This window comes from Calypte anna, unplaced genomic scaffold (assembly GCF_003957555.1).
Source record: "Calypte anna isolate BGI_N300 unplaced genomic scaffold, bCalAnn1_v1.p scaffold_183_arrow_ctg1, whole genome shotgun sequence".
Lineage (NCBI taxonomy): Eukaryota > Metazoa > Chordata > Aves > Apodiformes > Trochilidae > Calypte > Calypte anna.
The window spans coordinates 118,449-142,483 of NW_022045469.1; the positions used below are offsets into that span (position 1 = coordinate 118,449).

General features: G+C 49.6%; 2 protein-coding genes across 2 annotated transcripts; one reads left to right on the forward strand and one right to left on the reverse strand.

The window, feature by feature from the left end:
• Window positions 1–1,061: 1,061 nt before the first annotated feature.
• Window positions 1,062–1,985, reverse strand: LOC115600267 (olfactory receptor 14C36-like). Its single transcript, XM_030468603.1, has one exon. The coding sequence runs from the start codon at window positions 1,980–1,982 to the stop codon at window positions 1,062–1,064; it is 921 nt and encodes a 306-aa protein (XP_030324463.1). The 5' UTR covers window positions 1,983–1,985.
• Window positions 1,986–14,992: 13,007 nt separating this feature from the next.
• LOC115600255 (olfactory receptor 14A16-like) lies at window positions 14,993–16,040 on the forward strand. The gene has a single exon (XM_030468589.1). It carries the CDS (start codon window positions 14,993–14,995, stop codon window positions 15,917–15,919), a length of 927 nt encoding a protein of 308 aa, XP_030324449.1. The 3' UTR covers window positions 15,920–16,040.
• The last annotated feature ends 7,995 nt before the right edge of the window (window positions 16,041–24,035 follow it).

Below are 24,035 nucleotides of genomic sequence, written 5' to 3' on the forward strand. Positions count from 1 at the left end.
CTGCAATCTGCACCTTGTGGACCATGGACATAAACTGGGACAGTAATTTCTTATTTTAAGACTCTGCTAGAATAGATGAACATCTGCAATCATAAACTAAGTTAACTTAGTGGGCTTTAAGATAAATAGAGAGTAATAATTTGTGTAGAGGTGTATTTAGGGATAAGTGATGGTAATATCTGAAGCAGGACAAAAATGGTATGGAATAAGGGGTGGAATGTTCTGGTTTGGGCCAAGATAAAGCTAATTTTCTGTCTTCTACTTTTGCTTTCAGCTCAGTCTGTTGCAAGTATCTGCACTTGCTGGAATGAACAGCCAGTTTCTCAGTCAGTGTCTGCTTCTAGGACTGATAACACTCCATGTTTATAATTAGAGCTGGAGAATGGTCTGCAGAGCCAAGGGTTTCAGCTGAACAGGACAGCTCAGTCTCTCTCTTCTCCATCAGCTCTATCTTTTACCTCTCCAGTCACTGTGCTGGAAACTGTTTTATGCCCACCTCAGGGTGAAAAAAAGAGATTTTGAGGACAGGATCCCAAGCACAAAACACCCAAAGCATTCTCCAACCCTTTGCATCCCAACAGCCACAAGGGATTGCTCCACTGCACATTTGTAAAATTTTATTGAGTATCTTATTAATAAAAAACAACCTCCAAATAGCATTGAACTTCAGGCTAGTGTACCTCCACCCAGTTTTAAAGCCACAATATCTGGATACCTAAGTGAAAAGTCTAATTTCTGCGTCTAAATTTCCTTAAAAGGGCATCCTAGTGGAAAAGGGTTTTTATTTTGATAAAAAAAAAAAAAAGAGAAAGAACCGCTATTAATTCAAACAGACACTGGGAAAAAAGAATACATGGAGAGACACATGATAAAAAAGGGCACAAATAATGGTGTTAATGTATGGGCAAATATTGGAAAGGGAAAAGAGAAAAAACTTCAATGAAATAACTTCCATCTACAACCAAACCCCATAAAAAACAGTGAAGAGTGGAGGGGTTTGTAATGAGTTATGTTACGAGAGAGTTGTAAATTAAGTGAATCGTTCTAATGCTTTTGAAAAATCATTCATACATCAGTTTCTTCAGGGAATTCTTGAGCTCCTGGTTCCTCATGCTGTAGATGAGGGGGTTCACTGCTGGAGGAACCACCGAGTACAGAAATGACACCACCAAGTCCAGGGATGGGGAGGAAATGGAGGGAGGCTTCAGGTAAGCAAAGCTGCCAGTGCTGACGAACAGGAAGACCACAGCCAGGTGAGGGAGGCACGTGGAAAAGGCTTTGTGCCTTCCCTGCTCAGAGGGGATCCTGACAACAGCCCTGAAGATCTCCACATAGGATAAAAAAATGAAACCAAAACAACCTAAACCTAATAAACAACTTAATACAAGAAGCCCAATTTCCCTGCTGTAATCAGAGTGTGAGCAGGAGAGCTTGAGGATCTGGGGGATTTCACAGAAGAACTGGTCCAGGGCATTGCCCTGGCAGAGGGGCAGGGAAAATGTATTGGCTGTGTGCAGCAGAGCATTGAGAAACCCAGTGCCCCAGGCAGCTGCTGCCATGTGGACACAAGCTCTGCTGCCCAGGAGGGTCCCATAGTGCAGGGGTTTGCAGATGGCCACGTAGCGGTCGTAGGACATGATGGTTAGGAGATAAAACTCAGCTGAGATGAAAAAGGCAAAGAAGAAGAGCTGTGCAGCACATCCCTTGTAGGAGATGTCCGTGTTGTCCCAGAGGGAATTGGCCATGGCTTTGGGCAGAGTGGTGGAGATGGATCCCAGGTCGAGGAGGGAGAGGTTGAGGAGGAAGAAGTACATGGGGGTGTGGAGGTGGTGGTCACAGGCGATGGTGGTGATGATGAGGCCGTTGCCCAGGAGGGCAGCCAGGTAGATGCCCAGGAAGAGCCAGAAGTGCAAGAGCTGCAGCTCCCGCCTGTCTGCAAATGCCAGGAGGAGGAACTGCCTGATGGAGCTGCTGTTAGACATCTGCTGTCTCTTGGGATGGTACACTGTCAGAAAAATAAAAGGGATCAACTGAGTTTCTCACAGAAATCCCCAAATAGCTAACAAGATTTTCAGGTTCCATTCAGTAGCTGTGAGTTGTTCATTCACAAGCTGTTTCTCCCTGGGAGCTGGGGCTGCACTCTGGGCTCTGCAGGAGTCAGTCCCTCCTTAGAACAAAAGCTACAAGGGAACACAGGGGGAATCTCAGATCAAATCAACTCTTGACATTGAGGACATTTTGACATCCTTAACATCTTGAAATCCAAGAGCCTTTCAGCATTGTAAACCTTAGTGCAGCATCCACTGGTTTTCTGCTCCAGTTACTCCCCCACACAATGAAAAACTTTTAATGCAGAAGCCTCTGGTGTTTTTGTTGCTCTGCAAGTGAAACCTTCAGGATGCTGAGAGGCAAAGGGACTGTCCCTTAGTGCAGAGTGAGGACAGCCGCTCTGTCCATCAGTCCTGCTCTCAGCTGCACAAAGAGGGAAAGACCCTAAAGATGGGGTATCCTGAAGGGAAGGTGGGCTGAGCCCCCAGGCCCACACCCTGCAATTTTCACAGCCCCAAATCTCAGGAAATTTGCATGCTTTTCCACCACAGAGACAAGAGCAGGAAAGGAGCTGCAGCATCAGTGCCTGAGCTGAACCTGAATTCTCTACTGCTAGCAAAGCAAAAAGAAGAGGAAAAACAAGGGCAGCAGCAGCAGCAGGGGCAAGAGGGAAACCTGCCAAAGTTCTCCTGCCAAGACAGTCAGGACAGGGAGACAGAGGCAGAGACTACAGCATTTTTCCTCTCTGGTGGGGGGGCTGCTGGAAGGATGCTCAGAATTCAGTGCCCATGATCTGAAGGGCTGGGGCACTGTGCTGTGTGACAGAGAGCAGGGTTTAGCTCTAGGGAAGGAAGCAGCTCTGCAGGGGATGGCTGGGAGGGGCAGGAATCCCCCCTGCCATCATCTTCCAGGCAGCAGCTCCCTCTCCATCCCTGCCCATCTCTGCTGCCTGAAACTCTTTCTCTATCCCTAGGTCGAGGAGGGAGAGGTTGAGGAGGAAGAAGTACATGGGGGTGTGGAGGTGGTGGTCACAGGCAATGGTGGTGATGATGATGAGGCCGTTGCCCAGGAGGGCAGCAAGGTAGATGCCCAGGAAGAGCCAGAAGTGCAAGAGCTGCAGCTCCCGCCTGTCTGCAAATGCCAGGAGGAGGAGCTGCCTGATGGAGCTGCTGTTGGACATCTGCTGCTTGCCACTAGGGAGCACTGATCAAATAAAAAAATTAAGTTAGGGAAAGCCTGTACAGAAAATCAAAGACAATTTCCCTATCATCTTTTCCTGGTATAAACACACACACTTTTTTATGAGACCTTCCTTCAGGTCTCTGCTTGGATCTCTTAGGATCAACTATTAGTGCTGAAATGTACATCTGAAAGCAGTGCTAAATAAACGGGATTGTCAGCATCTGTATTGTCAGTGCTGAAGAACCAGGATGCAGAAGGCAGTTTAAGGGAGGTTTGTTTTTTTTATTCAGCTTCCCCCATCTCTCCCAGGGAATGTTCCTGGATGTCTCAAATCCTCAGCATTTCTGCTGTGCTCAGGAGAACAGAGCAAGGCAAGAGGATTGCCTGTGGCTGTGTGCAGAGAAGAGGCAGCTGCTCTGATGAAGGGAGGGTCAGCTCCTCCCCAGCATCACAGAGGGCTTTGCCCAGAGCTCCAGAGGGCAGAGGGAAGATGGACACCTCCTTGCCATGGACACATGGGTTTAGCTCTAGGGAGGGCAGCAGCTCTGCAGGCGATGGCTGGGAGGTGCAGGAATCCCCCCTGCCATCATCTTCCAGGCAGCAGCTCCCTCTCCATCCCTGCCCATCTCTGCTGCCTGCAGCTCTTTCTCTGTCCTCAGCTCTCCTCCCTCTCAGTGCTCACAGCCCCCATCCCACCCACTGAGTGCTCAGCTCTGCCCTGCAGACCCCTCCTGGCAGCAGCAGGACCTGTCCAGGGGCATCTCTGGCTGTGCAGGGGCTCAGGAGCAGCTCAGACAAGGGCTGAGGAGAACTGGGGTCTGTGAGACTTCTGCAGAGTGCAGAAAGAGCTTTCCATATCCTGGAGAGACAAGTGGAAGCAGAGCCTCAGAAGAGCCCAGACTGGAGCAGGAAAGCCCTGCCCTGAAGGGACTCCTGAAAAGGCCCCTCAGAAATCTTCTGGGCATCAGCTGGAGCTGTGAGCAGCCCTGAGCAATTCATCCCTCTCTCACCAGCACCAGGAGCCTGCCCTCTGCTCCCTGTCTCCTACCAGCCACAGCTTCTGCCAGCACCAGGGAGCTCCCCGGGCAGGCTGAGAGCTGCCCCTGGCAGGCAGGCAGGCAGGCAGCAGAGTCCCTGCCCCAGCACACAGCCCCTGGGCTGCAGGACCCTGCTCTGAAGGACAGCCCTGGGCACCTCTGCCTGCACACACCCCCTCACTCCTCTTCACAGTTCCCCTTCCACCTCCAGCCCCTTCCCTTGTTACAGATCCCAGCAGCTCTGGCTCTGCAGCTTTAGGAGAAGCCTCCAGGAACTGCACCAGCTTCAGTGCCCTGCACCAGACACTCACCATGTCAGACGCTGGGAAGGTTCTCCTCCACTCAACTGGCACTCATCCCCTCCATCTTCACCCCCTTGAAGCTCTCTCTGCCTTGCTCATCTCCCCCAGATACCCTGGCAGTGCCCTCAGCCCTGCTGCACTCTGTAGAGGAGCTGCTCCTGCCCAGAGCTCTTTCTCTGCAGCACTGCCCACTTGCCAGCAGCTCCCTCCATCCCAGGAGCCCAGCTCACAGCTGTCAGGAGCCCTCTGGGGGATTGATGCTGAGCCCATGACAATTGCTCAAGAGGCAAGGAGAGGAAGCTGCAGAAGCTTCTTTCTCCACAAGAAAGTCCAAGGCACAGTCCAAGTCCCAAGTTTCCAAAGTTTCTTGGCGTGTGCCTGGGTCCCCCTGAGGGACAGCCCTGAGAAAGCAGCGTCCCCTGCAGGGTGTGGGGGGAGCAGGAAGCAGGAGGCAGTGATGGCAGGTGGGGAAAAGGAAGGTGCAGGTGGCTCTGGTGCTGAGGAAGCCTGGCTGTGTGTCAGGACTGCAAAGGGCCCAGCCCTGAGCCCATTCCCCAAAGGTGCTGGCCTTGAGCCCCAGCCCCTGGCAAGGGAGGGAGATCCTGTCCCTGCCTCAGCCCTCAGGGCTCTCCTGGCAGCACTGGCATGTGGAGATGGGCAATGCCAAGGGCAGGACTATGGCACAGCACCTCCCAGCCTCCTGCACATGGACAAGGAGGCCCTGAGCCCCAGTGCTGCTGGAAGCTCCACTTATCTCCCCATGGCCATCAGGGACAGAGACAAGAGCCATCAGCAAAGGCATGGAGAGCTTGGCTCTGCCAAGTCTGCCTCCAGCTTTTCCCTCTCCCATCTCCAGCACAGTCTGTCCTAGGCTGTCCCATCCCCTGTGCCTCTTGCCCTGCAGGCTCTGCTCCTTCACCCGCCTGCCCCACCTTGCTGTCCCCTTCCTCTCCTGACATCTCTGTGTCCTCCCTGCCTCTGCCTTGGCACACAGAGCCTTGAGCTGATCCAGGCTCCTTCTGGGGGATGTGGTGTTCCCCAGCATGGCCCTTGCACTGACATTTCTTTCTTCTGCTCTCCACTCCAGGCATCCCCAGCTGCACTTTGGGCCATTCTTTCTTTCCCAAGCTGTTTCCCACTCTGAAGAAAAGCTCCACCATGCCCAAACCCACCCTTCAGGCACTCCCAGGATCCTCCTCTACTGCCCGCAGTTAGCACAGCACTAGGGCTTGGCTCATTAGTCTGTTTAAACAGCCCATGGTCTTGGGTCCTCCTAACACTGTCTTAGGAGAACTCTGGGCATTCTCCAGACTAACTGAGGTGGCCAAAGGTCTTACAATCTTAGAATCAGTGAATTTTTTGGATTGCACTGGACCTCTAAAGGTCATCCATTCAAACCCCACTGCAGTAATCAGGGACACCCTAAACTAGATCAGATTCTTCAGAACCTCCTCAAGCCTCACCATGAATACCTCCAGGGATGACGCCTAAACAACCCTTATGGGCAACGTGTGACATTTTTTCAAGTGCCCTCATGGAAAAGAACTTTTTCTTCACATCCAGTCCAAATAAACTCCTTTCTAGCTTTAACCCAATGCTCCTCATCCTATGAGTCCAGGCCCTTGCAAAAAGTCCCTTTTCAGTGTTCCACTAGGCTCCCCACAGGTACTGGAAGGTCCATTGTGCTACAGTCAGTACCATACTGGGGGATGAAAGAGGGGAAGGAGAAAACTTCTCTGGAAACTGAGGGGCTTCCTCATCTCTGCAATGGTAGATGTAGCTCTCAGTACAGAGTAGGGAAAGGGAAGTCTGCCTTACAGAATATTCAGTACTCCGATTGTGCAAACACAAAGAAGGTTCTCAGGAGCAGCCAACATTGATTTACTAAATAGAAGTCTTGACTAACCTGACATCCTTCTACAAAGGGATGAACAAATGCGTAGTCTAGAGGGCCAATGGTTTCCTGGGGTGAATCAGCAAAAGTGATCTAGCAGATCTAGCTTGGTTTTCCTACCCCTCTACTCTGCCCTTCTGAGACCACATATAGAATACTGGATGCTATTTTGGGCCCCCAGTTCTAGTGGGACAGGGATCTACTGGAAAGGGTCCCAGGGAGAGCTAGGAGGATGATGAAGGAACTTGAGCATCTCTCCTCTGAAGAAAGAGTGAGAGAATTTGGTCTGCTTAGCCCTGAGAAAAGAAGATTTCGGGGATTTTATGAGTGTTTATAAATATCTAAGTGTCAAATGGAAGGCGACAATCTCTTTTCAGTGGAAAAATGGTTTTAAGCTAGAACATAGGAAGTTCCACCTCAACATGAGGAGAAACTTCTTGACTGTGAGGTTGTGGGAACAGTGGAACAGGCAGCCCAGAGAGGTTTTGTATTCTCCTTTTCTGAAGACTTTTAACACATACCTGGGTGTGTTCCTGTGTGGCATGCCCTAGGTGTTCCTGCTTTGGCAGAGGGGTTGGACTGGATGATCTCTAGAGGTCCCTTCCAACTCATAATATTCTACAATTCTATGACCTCAGTCCCTGGGAAAGTGATGGGGTCCATCCTGCTCCAGGCAGGTGAAGGACAAAGAGGGGGTTGATGAAGCAGAGTGGGCAGGGGACAGAAAGGCATGGGGTGCACCTGGCCTTTAACAAGCCCTTTGCCATGCTCTACCATTGTCCTGTTGTAGCCAGACTGGGGATGTCTGGATTGAAGAGGTGGGTGATGTAGTGGGTGGGAAGTTCACGAGATGATGAGGGTCACAGTGCCATCAGGGATTCAAAGTCCTCCTGGAAAGCAGTGACGGTGCCTCAGTGTCCAGTACTTGTGCCAACACTGTTTGCTGTCTTTCTAATCTCCCTATAGGGTGGGACAGGAGGCGCTTTCAGCCCCTTTGTAGATGAAGCCACGCTGGGGAAGCCCTTGAGCAACCTCATCTGGTTCATCCTGCCTTGAGCAGGGCACTCAGACAAGGAGATGTTCAGGGGTCTCTTCCGGCCTGAGGTATTCTGTGATTCAGAATGATCTGGAGGGTCATGGGAATGATCTGTAGGATCATGGAGCAGGAGGAGCACGGGAAGCTCATCCTGGAGCAGCTCCAAGAGATACTACTGCTGAGTGAGGCTGATGCTGTGGATGGGATTAAGAAGGGAGTTCCATATGGAAAGGGGAATGGCTGGCTTCAGTTGGGTGGGATCTTGGAATCATGGAATGGGTTGGATTGGAACTTGATAATCTTTAACCCTTCCAACCCAACCCTTTCCATGATTCCATTTTTTTGTGACACAGTCCAAGCCAGTTCCAGGCCTGGGAGTCTATACAGCCACCACCAGGGCTTTGTGATGCAGGGTCTGCTGCCTGGACACCATTGGCATGGGGGTCTCCGTGGTGACCATGGGGGTATATAAGGGGTGTGGAGACCTGGGGTGCCCATATCTGGGAGAGCACCTCCCTCAGGAGTGAGAAGCTGCCCTGGGTGATCGTGGAATGTCTGTGGCAGAAAATGCCCAAGATGTCCATGGAGAAGGAGGTAAAAGCCTGCTGCCAGTGCTCCACAAGACCCCAGGGTCAGTGAATGAAGGAAGGGCCAAACCAGAAGTTCCCCTGCAGGCTGTGGGGAAAGGGCAGCTGTCCCTTGCAGCCCATGGAGGAGCACGGAGGGGCAGATGTGGATCTGAAGCCCATGGAGGAGCACTCTGTACCAGGGTGACATCTGTTACTAAATGAAACATTTAAAATTTTCAAAAAAGTCACATTTGAGCAATGTGAGCATGGCTGGGGAAAGGGACAAGAGGGTGAGATGGCTTTTGTCTCTCTGTGTCTAGATTTCTAGTGAGTTCCATGGGGACAGGGACAGGGTTGGCTTCAGTTGGGTGGGAGGTGTCCATACCCATGCATGCAGGGGGTTGGAACAAGATGATCTTGAACCCTTCCAAGCCAACCCATCCCATGATTCTATGACTCTTTGTCATGGTCCCAGATAGTTCCAGGCCTGGGCACCAGCAGCGCTTTGTGATGGGGTAGACGCAGTTTCTCAGCTGTTCCCAGGCCCCATGAAGAACCATGACAGCATCTTCATATTCTCGTGCTGTTTTAATCCCATCACCCACAGTTGGTTCCATTTCTCCAGGAACCCATAGCATTACTGACAGTGTAGGGTTAAATGGGGATGGTGCAGCATGCACAAACCTTTGCCTCACAGGCTTAGGCATGGCATGTGATAAGGATCTACAGTCTCATCATGGTATAGATCACATCTCGTACAGCCAATTCTTTCATATATCTGAGAGCTTTTCCACGTGTGGCTGCTTTGACCTGTGGGCAGTCTATTTCCTCTTTATAGGGCTATTTCTTATATCTATGAAATGTGTATCTCCTAGGTGTAAGTAGTTGATTTTTCAAAAATTTCTTCTGTCTTTGGGATGTCAAAGCATGTACAGTCCTATTAGTAGGAACCAACATGGCTCTAGAGGACCCATCAAAGATGAAGAGGCAGATGAAGTATAACTGTTGTAGCTGAGACCTTGTTCTCACTTCACCTCCCCACATGTGTGCTGGAAATACAGCACAGCAGAGAGGGAACAGTTCTGGAGATTCCTGGAGTGTGTGGAAGAGACCTTCCTGACACATCTTGTGTGGCAACCAATCAGAGAAGACACCGCAATGAACCTGGTGAAGGACTTGTTGTTGATGTGATGGTTGGAGGCCATCTTGGGCACAGTGATGATGAAATAATAGAGATCTCCCTCCCTAGAATCACAGAATCACCAAGGTTGGAAAGACCTGTAAGATCGTCGTGTCCAGCTGTCCACCCTACAACCCCTAACTACTAAACCACCCACTGCAGCTCTTCCTCTACCTGTCTTTTGAACACCTCCAGGGATGGTGCCCCTACCACCTCCCTGGGCAGCCTGATCCAATGCTCCAACACTCTTTCTGTGAAGATGTTTTTCCTATTATCTCACCTGAAACTCCCCTGGTTAAGCTTTAACCTGTTTATTCTTGTCCTGTCACTGGTCACAAAAGTGGTGGCCAAGAAGGCCACCTGGGCACACTGCTGGCTTATGTTCATACACCTGTCAGTAACCACCCCCAGGTCCCTCTCTGCTGGAAACCTCTCCAGCCACTCCTCCCCAAGCCTGTAGTGCTGCTGGGGGTTGGTGTGGCCCAAGTGCAGGACCCGACATTTGGCCTTAGTGAAACTCATGTACTTGGCCTTGGCCCATCCCTCAAGCCTGTCCAGATCCCTCTGCAGAGCCTCCCTACCCTCAGGCACATCAACACTTCCACCCAGCTTAGTGTCACCTGCAGATTTACTCAGGGTGCACTCTATCCCCTCAGCTAGGTCCTTGATAAAGATGTTCAACAGGAGCAGTCCCAGCCCTGAGCCCTGAGGGACACCACTCATGACCCCCCCAAGCTGGATTTAACTCCATTGACACACACTCTTTGCGCCTGGACATCCAGCCTGGATGATCTGCTCCATCAACCTCCCTGGGACTGAGGTCAAAATGAGAGATCTATAGTTTCCTGGATCCTCCTTCTGTCCCTTCTTATGTATGGGGATTACATCAGCAGATTTCCAGCCTTCTGATGTCTCTCCAGTGATCCAGGACTGCTGATCAGTGATGGAAAGTGGCTTGGCAAGCACTGCCACCAGTTCTTTCAGCACTCTTGGGTGCATCCCATCCGGTCACACAGATTTATGCACATCCTCATGGTGCAGCAGGACACTGACCATCTCCTTCTGGATTATGGGGGGATCTCCCTGCTCTTGGTCCCTGTCCCCTAGCCCAGGGAGTTGAATTCCCTGAATATAACTGTCCCTGCTACTAAAGACTGAGGGAAAGAAGTTCTGCCATTCCCTCATCTTTTGTTATCATTTTCCCTCCTACATCAGGTAATGGGGGGTCATCTGCCTCCTTGTCCTGGTTGAGGAATCTGAAACAGACTTCAAATACAATACTGCCTTCCCCTTCTTCCTTACCCATAAACACTGAACTTTTTCATCCCTGGAATCAAGCTCTGTGCAGTTAAAACATTCCCTAACAGACAGCGCCACACCACCACCTCTCCTTCCTTTCCTATTCCTTCTGAAGAGCTTCTATCCATTCACTGCAGTGTTCCAGCTGTGACAGTCATCCCACCATATTTCTGTGATGACAACTACATCACAGCTGTCCTGCTGTGCAATGGCTTCCAGCTCATCCTGTTTGTTGCCCATGCTCTGTGCATTGGTGTAGATGCACCTCAGCTGGGCCTCCTTTTCTCTGGGAGAAGCCCAAATCACCTCCTGATCATACTCCAATATTCCCATAGCCCCCAACCTCACACCAACTCCTGTCTTCCCCCAGCAATATGCAGTGCCCTTCTCCTCCTTCACCAAGACACAGGACTGGGAGCCCTTGCTTGCACACCCTTCTCCTCCAGGTACTGGTATGTCACATTCAGGCTCCTCTCCAGTGACCCCACTATCACCCCTGGCCCCCTTCATACCTAGTGCAAAGCTCTGCTAATTAGCCCTGCTATCTCCTGTCCTAAACACCTTTTACCTCTGTGGGATAAGCTTTTCCCAACCCTTGTTAGGAAGCCTGCTTTCCTTTAAATCCAGCCTTGGTCAAAAAACTGATCCCTGGAGAAGTAAGGAGGAAGGTCATCAGAACTGTCACCTTGGAGGTTTGGCAGGCAAATTTTGGCCTCTTTCAGAGCCTGGTTGAGATAATTTTTTGGAAGGCAGTCCTGAAGTGCAAGGGATTCCAGGAAAACTGGAAACTGATCAAGAAGGATGCCAGAAAGAATAGTTGCCAAGGGTTAGGAGAAGGCTGAGGTACTTCTTTGTCCCAGCCTTCAGCAGTAGGAGCAGTTTTTCCTTGGGTACCTCAGTCCTGTTCCTTTTCCTCAGTCCCTTGAGCTGGCACACAGGGACAGGGAGCAGAATGGAGCCCCCATGATCCAAGGGGAGATGGTCAGTGACCCCCTGCACCACCCAGAGACACACAAGTCTATGGGGCCAGATGGGACCCAAACAAAGGTAGTGAAAGAACTGGCAGAAGTGCTAAATAGCCTCTTGTCATCATTTATCAGCAGTCCTGGCTGACTGGGGAGGTTTCAGTAGACTGGAGATTGACAGCTGTCATCATCACCTGCAAGACGGGCCAAAAGGAGGATCCAGGGAGATACAGGCCTGTCAGCTTGATCAGTGCTGGAGAAGGGGATGGAGCAGATGCTCTGAGTGCAATTACACTGCATGTGCAGGACAGCCAGGAGATGGGGGCCAAACAGCATGGGTTTATGAAAGGCAGGGACTGCTTGACCAACCTGATCTTCTGTGACAACGTGACCACTGATTGAATGAGGGAAAGGTGGAGGACGTTGACTGCCTTGACTTCAGTAAAGGTTTCAGTGGCTTTGTCCACAAAATCCTTCTGGAGAAACTGGCTCTATCTGGCCTGGAGCAGTGGCCTCTTCATTGGCTCAAACCCTGGCTTATATCTGGGCCCAAAGAGTTGTGGTGAGTGGAGGTCAGTCCAGCTGGTGGCCGCTCACCAGTGGTGTTCCCCAGGGTGCTGGGACTGCTCTGCTTCAATCTCTTTATCAATGATCTGGACAAGGGGGTGAGTGCACCCTCAGGCACTTTGCAGATGACACCAAGCTGAGTGGGAGTGTGGATCTGCCAGAGACTAGAAAAGTTCTGCCGAGGGACCTGGACAGGCAGGGTCAATGGACTGAGGTGAACTCTTAGAGGCAGTACCAGACCACGTGCCAGGTCCTGCATTTTGGACAAAACAACCCCATGAAATGCCACAGAAAAGGGGAGGGGTTGCTGGAAAGCTGTCTGGCAGAGAAGGACCTGGGGCTGCTGGTTGACAGACGATTGAACGTAAATCAAAATGTCCCCAGGTGTCCAAGAAAGCCACCAGCATCCTGGGTTGCATCAGAAATAGTGTGGGCAGCAGGAGCAGGGAGCTGATTGTTCCCCTTTACTCATCAATGGTGAGGCTGCACCTCAAATCAGGGGTCAGTCCTGGGCCCCTCACAACAAGAAGGACATTGAGGGGCTGGAGGTGGGGACCCACACATGTCTGGGACCACCACTGGCACCTCCAGTTTCACCTGAGGCTTGCGTGGGTGCAGAGGAGGGAAAGGAGATTCCCCCTGGCACTGCCTGGGTGTCCAGTGGGAGAGTGGGAGAAGCAGAGGTTGTGTCTCTAGAGGGGAACTGGCTGTGCTGGAAAGGAGGGAGGGAGGGGACACGAGCGATGACTTCAGTGTGTGTCCCATTGGGTTCCTGGGGAGCCCCAGGGGGAACTGAAGGGAGCCCCAAGAGAGTTGGTCAAGTGGCAAAGTCTGGCGCTGGTCCTGTGCTGCTGGGCCGGGCTCTTGAGCCTGAGAGAGCTGCTGGCAAGCAGAGAGTGCTGCAGAGAGAGAGCTCTGGGCAGGAGCAGCTCCTCTGCAGAGCGCAGCAGGGCTGAGGGCACTGCCTGCAGGCAGCAGGGCAGGGCAGAGAGAGGAGGGAGAGAGAGGAGAAAGGCAGCCTGGGCTGGGAGGAGAGCTGAGAGCTGCCTGGGCTGGGGGAGAGAGAAATCTTCCCAGCCTCTGCCATGGTGAGTCTCTGGCTGCAGGGCAGTGAAGCTGGGCTTCCTGCAGGGGGTCTTCCTTCTCCAGCTGGCAGCCTGTGCCACAGCTGCTGGGATCCTTGCGGAGGATTTTGGTGGGCAGGAGGCAAAGGTTTGGCAGAGCAGGGCTGTCCTGGAACAGCGTCAGAGGGAGAAGCCATGGGGCTGCCTTCTGCTGGGGATGGCTGCAGGGGCTGAGGGTGTGTGTGCAGGCAGGGGTGCCCAGGGCTGTCCTTCAGAGCAGGGTCCTGCAGCCCAGGGGCTGTGTGCTGGGGCAGGGACTCTGCTGCCTGCCTGCCTGCCTGCCTGCCTGCCTGCCTGCCAGGGGCAGCTCTCAGACTGCCCGGGGAGCTCCCTGGTGCTGGCAGAAGCTGTGGCTGGCAGGAGACAGGGAGCACAGGGCAGGCTCCTGGTGCTGGTGAGAGAGGGAGGAATTGCTCAGGGCTGCTCACAGCTCCAGCTGATGCCCAGAAGATTTCTGAGGGGACTTTTTAGGATTCCATTTGGGGCATAGTTTTCCATTTCCAGTCTGATCTCTCCTCAGGCTCTGCTTCCACTTGTCTCTCCAGGATATGGAAAGCTCTTTCTGCACTCTGCAGAAGTCTCACAGACCCCAGTTCTCCTCAGCCGTTGTCTGAGCTGCTCCTGAGCCCTAGCACAGCCAGAGCTACCTATGGACAGGTCCTGCTGCTGCCAGGAGGGGTCTGCAGGGCAGAGCTGAGCACTCAGTGGGTGGGATGGGGGCTGTGAGCACTGCCAGGGAAGAGAGCTGGGGACAGAGAAAGAGCTGCAGGCAGCAGAGATGAGCAGGGATGGAGAGGGAGCTGCTGCCCAGAAGATGATGGCAAGGAGGATTCCTGCACCTCCCAGCCATCCCCTGCAGAGCTGCTGCCCTCCCTAGAGCTAAACCCTACTATCTGTCACACAGCACAGTCCCCCAGCCCTTCAGATCATGGGCACTGAATTCTGACGATCCTTCCAGCAGCCCCCCTACCAACCAGAGAGGGGACATGCTGGAGTCTCTGCCTGTGTCTCCCTGTCCCGACTCTCTTGGCAGCAGAACTTTGGCAGGTTCCCCTCTTGCCCCTGCTGCTGCTACCCTTGTTCTTCCCCTTCTTTTTGCTGGGCTGGGGAGTGAGGTTTCAGGTGCAGACATTGATACTGAAGGTCCTGTCCTGCTGATGTGTCCATGTGGAAGAAGGATCTAAAATACCTGAATTTTTAAGACTGCTTTGGTTCAGCCCACCCTTCCATCAGGATACCCCATCTTTAGGGTCTTTGCCTCTTTGTGCACCTGAGAGCAGGACTGATGGAGAGAGCAGCTGTCCTCACTCTGCACTAAAGGACAGTCCCTTTGCCTCTCAGCATCCTGAAGGTTTCACTTGCGGAGCAGCAGAAAGACCAGGGGCTATTGCATTATAATTTTCCTGATGTGTTTTTTTAGAAATTTTTCCAGAGCAAACCATGCTGAATCTGTTCAGCTCTTCTCTGCAGGCTTGTGGTGCATTGGGGTGAGAATGATGTTCAGATCTTGAATGTCAAGGGTGGATTTAATCTGAGATCCCTCTCTGTTGCTTTTTACCAATTCCTGTAGGTCAGCACAGATGCCTCCTCCCCCTCTTTTCTGGACTTTCAGCCAGGATAAGCCAGGATATTTGAAAGGGACATTCCAAAGATGTTCATGAAATGGGAGAAGCTGTTTGTGTTTCTCCAGCAGAATTTTTTTAAATGTTTTTTGAATTAACACTGCCCTAACGTCTCCCTTTTTTATTTTTTTTAGGACTAAAAGTTCTGTATCCGTAGTGGCATCAGATGTCCAACAGCAGCTCCATCAGGCAGTTCCTCCTCCTGGCATTTGCAGACAGGCGGGAGCTGCAGCTCTTGCACTTCTGGCTCTTCCTGGGCATCTACCTGGCTGCCCTCCTGGGCAACGGCCTCATCATCACCACCATCGCCTGTGACCACCACCTCCACACCCCCATGTACTTCTTCCTCCTCAACCTCTCCCTCCTCGACCTGGGATCCATCTCCACCACTCTGCCCAAAGCCATGGCCAATTCCCTCTGGGACAACACAGACATCTCCTACAAGGGATGTGCTGCACAGACCTTCTTCTTTCTCTTTTTGAGTGCTGGGGAGTTTTATCTCCTGACCATCATGTCCTACGACCGCTACGTGGCCATCTGCAAACCCCTGCACTACGGGACCCTCCTGGGCAGCAGAGCTTGTGTCCACATGGCAGCAGCTGCCTGGGGCACTGGGTTTCTCACTGCTCTGCTGCTCACAGCCAATACATTTTCCCTGCCCCTCTGCCAGGGCAATACCCTGGACCAGTTCTTCTGTGAAATCCCCCAGATCCTCAAGCTCTCCTGCTCACATTCCTTCCTCAGGGAAATTGGCGTTATCGTGGTCAGTGCCTCTTTATCATTTGGGTGTTTTGTCTTTATAGTGGTGTCCTATGTGGAGATCTTCAGGGCTGTGCTGAGGATCCCCTCTGAGCAGGGAAGGCACAAAGCCTTTTCCACGTGCCTCCCTCACCTGGCTGTGGTCTCCCTGTTCATCAGCACTGGCATCTTTGCTTACCTGAAGCCCGCCTCCATCTCCTCCCCATCCCTGGACCTGGTGTTGTCATTTCTGTACTCGGTGGTTCCTCCAGCAGTGAACCCCCTCATCTACAGCATGAGGAACCAGGAGCTCAAGGGTGCTTTGTGTAAACTGATGACAGGATTGTTTTCATAAGTAATAAAATTCCCTATTTATTACTTTTTATTACTTATAATATATCTAACATAATTTTTAATGTGTCTCATTACAGTCCCAGCCAGCATTCTGGAAGCTTTTGATGGTGTTTTCTAATTCTGTTCTCTTTATACTTTTTTTGTGCACAAGGAATCCCATTGTTAAATTTCCAGTTCTTGCACCTTCATTTCCACTGTTAACCAGAACTGTCTTGAAAGATTTTTGAAATAATATGTGTTCTTTTCTTAAAAAAAATAAAGGACTCAGAAGTGATTTCTTTACCTGATGTTCTCTTTCTTAGACTTCCTCTGGTGTTATGGTTGGGTCCACTCACACTCTGAGGAGTTCAGAAAGGAAGGGGGTGCACACTGGTCCTTGTGACTCAATAGGAGTGGCCTCCTCATTGTGTTCCCTGATTCCTGAACAAATCACTCCAACCTGATCCTGGCTCCATTTCCACTGTCCTCTATAAATCATCGCCTCAGGTCTCCATCTCAGCTACTCCAATTTTAACCCCTATATGTCCCTTTCACATATTAACAGACAAATCCTTTACATTAGATCCTATTAAGTCACACCTTCCATATTAAAATCACCTTTTATGGTAATTTAGGAAAGAGAGTGGTGATCTAAGGAAAGGAATACAGCTTCACAAAGGGCCAAATAGGCCTCACCAACCTCCTGGCCTTCTGCTAATTGCGGCAGTGGAAAAGTAAAGAGGTGCAGATATCATCTACCAAGACTTGATATGATCCTCTAAACCATTCTCATTGCTGAATTAGAGGGGGATGTGTTTGATGGATGGCCAGTTGGATGGACAAGAAAATGACTGGATGACTTCAGGCAGACAGTTATGGTCAATGGCTCGATGTCCAAGGGAAACCAATAATGATGTCCCTTCTGGACATAAAGGTACCTTCTAAATAGTAGTGGATGTCTCCAGTACTAATTGATGTCTTCATCAGTGACAGGGACTGTGGGATCAAGTGATTCCTCAGAAAGTTAGGAGATGACACCAAGCTCAGTGGCACAGGTGATTCACTTGAGGGTACAGATGACAACCAGAGGGACCTGGACAGATTTCAGTAGTAGGTCTGTGCAATCCTCATGTTCTTCATCAAGGCCACATGAAAGGTCCTGTACCTGAGAGGAGGAAATCCCCACTGTCAGTAAAGACTAGGAGATGAATGATTGAGAGCAGCCCTGCAGAGAACGACTTGGGAATCCCAGTAGGTCGAATCTTTTATGACAGGGAAACCCACCTACCTGATCAAGGGAAGGCAGAGGGTGTAATATTTCTGGGCTTCAGGAAGGCTTTTGGTACTGTCTCTCATAGCATCCTCCTGGATAAAATGTCCATCATACAGCTGGACAACCCTGCTATGTGATGGGTGAGCAGGTGGCTTACAGGTGGAGCACAAAGAGTGACAGTGAATGGGGTCACATCAAGCTGGTGACCGGTCACTAGTGGGGTCCTGCAGAGCTCCATCCTTGGCCCAGTCCTCTTCAACATCTTCATCAGTGATGTGGGTGCAGGACTGGAAGGAAACTGAAGCAAGTTTGTGGATGAGAGAACTCAGAAGGTTAGAGAGCTGGGCAATCAGCAGGCACAGGAAGGACAAGTGCTGAACCACAAGTTCAGCAAGTGCTGAATCACCAACCACAAGGGCAAGTGCTGAATTCTGCACCTGGGCTGGGGCAACCCTGGGGGCAAGTACAGACTGGGGAACGAGTGGCTGGAGAGCAGAGAGGGACCTGGGGGTCCTGGTTGATGGAAAACTAGAGATGTGCCAACAGTGTATCCTGGCAGCCAGGAGGGCCAACCGTGTCCTGGGGTGCATCAAGCACAGTGTCACCAGCCAGCCCAGGGAGGTGACTGTCCTGCTCTGCTCTGCACTGGTACGGCCTCACTGTGAGTACTGTGTGCAGTTTGGGCACCCCAGGATAGAAAAGGCATCAAGGTGATGGAGAGTGTCCAAAGGAGAGCAACAAGGATGGTGAAGGGTCTGATTTCTTCACTCCTGTGACCAATGACTTTGGGAAAAGATAGGAAGCTGAATAATGGGAGGTTTAGGTTAGATATCAGGGAAAGGCTTTTCACCCAGAGGGCAGTTGAGCAACAAAACAACTTCATTCCTCCCAAGCAATGACCCACAGAGCTTTTTTTTCATCTCCATCCCTGCAGCTTTTCAAGACCAAATCCTGAGAAACCTTCCCTTACCCCAAACCAACCTCAATGAGAGCAGAAGGTTGGCTTAGAGACCTCCTGATGATTAGCCCTCTGATCATCTTTGTGGCCTCCTCTGGACTTGTTCTAACAGCTCCAAGTCCCTTTTGTGCTTTGTGCTCCAGAACTAGACCCAGCACTGCAGTGGGGTCTCACCAGAGTGGAGCAGAGGAGCAGAATCTCCTCCCCTGACCTGCTGGACACGCTGCTTTTTGTGTAGCTCAGGACATGCTTGGCTTCCTGGGTTGCCAGCACACCTTGCCAGCTGGTGTTGAGCTTCTCAATAACCAGCACCCCCAAGTCCTCCTCCTCCTCAGGGCTGCTCTCAATCCATGCTCTGCCCAACCTGTGTTTGTGCTGGGGATTGCCCAACCCAGGTGCTTGTCCTTGTTGAACCTCATGAAGCTTGCATGGGCCCAACTCTCCAGCCTATCCCTTTGTCTGGACAGTCTCTGTCTGGAAAGGTGACTTTAGAAATGATCACTGTATCACCACCACCTCCAGCAGGAAAAACTCTTTCTTGAGGCTTTGAACTTGGTTTGTTCCTCATCCCATCCTTGGGTAGCCAGGAGGTGGTGTATGTTTTCTGACAGTCTTGGTCTTCACACCCCACTGTGCCCAGGAAGAATCTTAACCCACAAGTGAGGGATGGGCTCTGCCTTCTCATTGCCTGGGGTTCAGAGAGTGGCCTCACTGCTTCATAAAAATAATAAAAAATAAAACTCGTGGCTTCAGAGCCACCTTTACAGAATGTTTGGCTCTGCTCTACTAAGGCCATGGGGAAGCTCTGGCAGAAATGGCCCTCAGTGGGGCCACTCACTGCTTCAAGGTACTTTCAGGTTCCATTCTGACTTCTGGAGCAGTTCGTTCATTCATCTCGCAGCACCTGAGGATCATGGGCTCAGCACCAAACACACCCTGGGGCTCATTGGAATACAGAGAGCACTAAAGGGCCATGGCTCTCCATGGGATATTCTTCACATCTTCAAGACTTGTACAGCTAATTGGAGAGGTTTTCCCATTGTAGTTAAGGAGAAAAAATTCATACTGTGATAAATGAAAACTGAATCTGAGATTTTTTTGTTTCTTGTTTTGTTCTCCTTTAATATTTTAAGAGATGATCTCATGATTTTCATTTTGGAGAAGAGGTGATAGAAGATCCCTGAGGTCTGACACTGTGTGGACAACTTTACTTCTCACCTCCCCAGCCCCACCATTCCTTTCATGTCCCACCTGGGACTTCCATCCCTGCTCCTTGCATCAGACTTCTCCTCTCCTCTCTGCAGCTGGAGGTTACAGCTCCACTGCACCACCTCCCACCTGCTCTCCTTAGAGAACTGACTGCACACGGGCAAAGCAGGGGTTTTCCTTTGTGCCAGCCAAGAAAAGTCAAACAGAGAAAGTGAAGAAGAATCTGAGGAGAAATAGTTTAGAGAGACAGATGGGAAAAGAGAGATGTGATCATCATGACAGAGGTGGCTAAAGAGACAATCAGGCTGCTGAAAGACAGGGGAGCTTTGAACAACCTGCTGCTCAAAGCAGCACCCAGGGGAGAGGCATCTGAATGAACCAAGAGTAGGAGAAGGGGACAATTGGAGAAGAATAGGAATGGCCTTTGTCTGGACAGTCTGTGTCTGGAAAGGTGACTTTAGAAATGGTCACTGGATCACCACCACCAGGCAGAAGTTTCTGTTGAGGCTCTGCACTTGGTGTGCTCCTTGCCCCTTCTTGGGGTACTTGGGAGGTGTTGTGCATTTTTCTCATAGTTTCTATTGCTCATCGTCGTGCCCCACGGTGCCCAGGAAGAGTCCTGACCCACAGGTTAGGGATGGGCTCTGATTTCCCATTGCCTGGGGTTCACAGTGTGTCCTGACTGATAGATAAAATAAATAAATACATAAACAAGCAAACAACTAACTAAATAAATATCTGTTACTTCGGAGCCACCTTTACAGAATCTTTGCCTCCCTCCAATCATGTCCTCCAGTGACCTTCTCTAATAAGCTTCTTTGAAAGCTTTGTCAATAACAGGATGCAGTGAGACCAATCAATACTTCAAGATAATTTGTATTTTTGTTTTGGCTTGAACTTCTAAACATGTTTTTTTTCAGTCTCCTGTCAGTACCTGAGGACCACGGACTCAGTCCCTCTGGCACTAGGGGGCCCATGACAGTACTGAGCAGCCATGAGTCACCCTGTGGTGTTTTTAGTGCTCAAGAGTTGCACAGCTAATTGGAGAGGTTCAGTGAGGAAGAAAGATAAAAAGAGCATCTATTAAAAATTATTGAAAAGTTCTGTTTTACTGGTTTTCAATTTAGAAATATAAATTCTACTACTATTGGTGCAGAATGACACTTCAAAGGCCTGGAAAGTGAAGAAAAACCTTTGAGGTCCAGCACTTCATTTAGAACATTGCTTCTCACCTCCCCAAAACACAACATTGCTCTCATTGGCTACCTGGGAAGGGTCGGGGAGAATATGCCTCCAGAACCTTGTTACCATAACTTTTTCATCCCCCTATGTGTTAATGCCACCACATGTACCCTCCATCCAGCAGGTGCTGCTCGTTCAGCTCACTCCTGTCCCCACGCTGCCACTTCATCCCCACCCACCCACCCCGCATGGCACCAGCATCATCGGGGTCTCTGCGGGGAGCCCCGAGCGCTGGCAGCGATTGTCCTGTCCCACACTGAGGGGATGGGGGCAGCGGCAGCGAGCCCGTTCCTGCCCTGCCTGCAGGACACCTTCCCTTAGGGGCAGGAGGAGCAATGCATGACAAGTGTCCCTTTCCAAAAGCCCGCAGCAGCCTCTCTTTCCTACGGCAGCTGCTTTCTGCACTGCCATCAAGAACGCCCTGCAGGCTGCACTTTGCATTTCCCCCTAAGAAAGGGAATGGTCGTTCTTGGCATCACCCAGCACGGACAGAATGTCCTCAGGTAGAAAGAAAAAGGAACAACAAAGATACAGAACTTGTAACCTCCCAGGGACTGGGAGGGACTGGGAGGGAACTGGGATGGACTGGGAGGGGATTTGGAGGGTACTGGGAGGGCTGGGAGGGAACTGGGAGGGAACTGGGAGGGTTTGGGAGGGAACTGGGAAGGATTGGGAGGGGATTGGGGGGAACTGGGAGGAACTGGGAGGGACTGGGAGGGAACTGGGAGGGACTGGGAGGGATTGGGAGGGCATTGGGAGGGATCTGGGAGGGGCTCGGAGGGAACTGGGAGGGGATTGGGAGGGGATATGGAGGAAATGGGAGGGAACTGGGAGGGATTGGTCGGGGATTGTGTGGAACTGAGAGGGACTGGGAGGGAACTGTGAGGGATTGGGAGGGACTGGGAGGGGATTGGAGGGAACTGGGAGGGATTGGGAGGGGATTATGAGGAAATGGGAGGAAATGGGAGGAAATGGGAGGGAACTGGGAGGGACTGGGAGGGGTTGGGAGGGCCAGGGAGGGGATTGGCAGGGGATTGGGAGGGAACTGGGAAGGATTGGGATGGGACTGGGACGGAACTGGGAGGAAATGGGAGTGATTTGGAGCCAACTGGGAGCAACTGGGAGGGATTTGGAGTCAACTGGGAGGGACTGGGAGCGATTGGGAGCTACTGGGAGGGGATTGGTGTCAACTTGGAGGGACTGGGACCCATTGGAATTCAACTGGGAGCAACTGGGATGGACTGGGAGGGACTGGTTTATACTGGTCTACACTGGCCTGTACTGGTTAAACTGGCCCGTAGTGGTGTATAGTACTTATACTGGTTTATACTGGCCTATAGGGGCCTATACTGGTCTGTACCGGTTTACACTGATCTGTAGTGGCTATAGTGGTCTGTACTGGTCTATACTGGTCTATACTGGTCTATACAGGACTGTATTGGTCTATACTGGTCTATACTGGTCTATACTGGTTTATACTGGTTATACTGGCATATACTGCTTTATACTGGTCCCTACTGGTTTACTGGTTTATAGTGGTCTATACTGGTTTGTACTGGCCTATACTGCTCTATACTGGTTATAGTGGTCTATACAGGCTTCTACTGGTAATAATGGTTATATCGGTCTATACTGGTCTGTACTGGTCTATATTGGTTATACCAGTTATACTGGTTATACTGGTCTATACTGGTTTATACTGGTCTATACTGGTCTGTACTGGTCTATATTGGGTATACCAGTTATACTGGTTATACTGGTCTATACTGGTTTATACTGGTCTACACCAGTCTGTGCTGCTCTATACTGCTCTATACTCGTTAAACTGGTCTATACTAGTCTTTACTGGTTTATACTGGTCTATACTGGTTTATACTGGTCTATACTGGTTTTTTGATTTATAGTGGTCTATACTGGTTTTTACTGGTCTATACTGGTTTTTACTGGTTATAGTGGTCAATACAGGTCTACACTGGTTTATACTGATTTATACTGGCCTATACTGGTCTATACTGGTTTGTACAGCTTATATTCGTTTATACTGGTTATACTGGTCTATACTGGCCTGTACTGGTCTATATTGGTTATACTGGTTATACTGGGCTATACTGGTTATACTGATCTGTACTGGTTTATACTGGTCTGTACTGGTCTCTACTGGTTATACTAGTTTATGCTGGTTATACCGGTTTATAGTAATCTAAAAAGGTCTGTACAGGTTTATACTGGTAATACTGGTTTATATTAGTCTATAAAGGTCTATACTGGTTTCTACTGGTTATACTGGCTTATCCTGGTGAAACTGGTTTATACTGTTTTATACTGGTCTGTACTGGTTTATACTTGTCTATAAAGGTCTATACTGGGTTATACTGGTTAATACTGGTGAAACTGGTTTATACTGGTCTATACAGTATTATACTGGTTTTACTGGTCTATACCAGTTTATACCAGTTTATAGTAGTCTATACTGGTTATACTGGTCTATACTGGTCCGTAATGGCTTATACTGGTTATACTGGTCTATTCTGGTTTATACAGGTTTATACTGGCCAATACTGGTTATACTGCTTTATACTGGTATATACTGGTTTATACTAGTCTATAAAGGTCTGTATTGGTTTATACTGGTTGAACGGGTTTATACTGGTTTAAACTGGTCTATACTGGTCTATATTGGTCTATACTGGCTTATACTGGTCTATACTGGTCCATACTGGCTTATACTGGTTTATACAGGTTTATACTGAGCTATCCTGGTTATGCTGGTTTATACTGGTTTATATTGGTCTGTAATGCTCTATTCTGGTTTGTACTGGTCTATACTGGTTTTACTGATTTATACTCATCTATCCTGGTCTGTACTAGTTATATTGGTCGATACTGGTCTATACTGGTTATACTGGTTTATACTGCTTATACTTGTTTATACTGGTCTGTATTGGTTTATCTTGGTTATACTGGTAATACTGGTCTTTTGTGGTTATACTGGTTGATACTGGTTATACTGGTTTAGACTGGTATATACTGGTTTATATTGTTCTATAAAGGTCTGTACTGGTTTATACTGGTAATACTGTTTTATACTGCTCTATACAGGTCTATACTGGTTATATTGATTTATACTGGTTTTTACTGGTCTGTAATGGTCTATACTGGTTTTTACTGGTTTATACTACTTTATACTGGTATATACTGGTTACATTGGTTTATACTGATCCACACTGGTCCATACTGGTCTATACTGTATTTAATATATTTCTTATTATATACTGTATATTACAATATGACATATATTTAATAATAATTATTAATATACTAATATTCTTCTTAATAATAATAATATGATGTTATATATAGTAAATATTTAATATATAATGTATAATAATACAAATATATAATATAAATCATAATATATTAGAATTTATAATTATATATATTAATACATTATATACT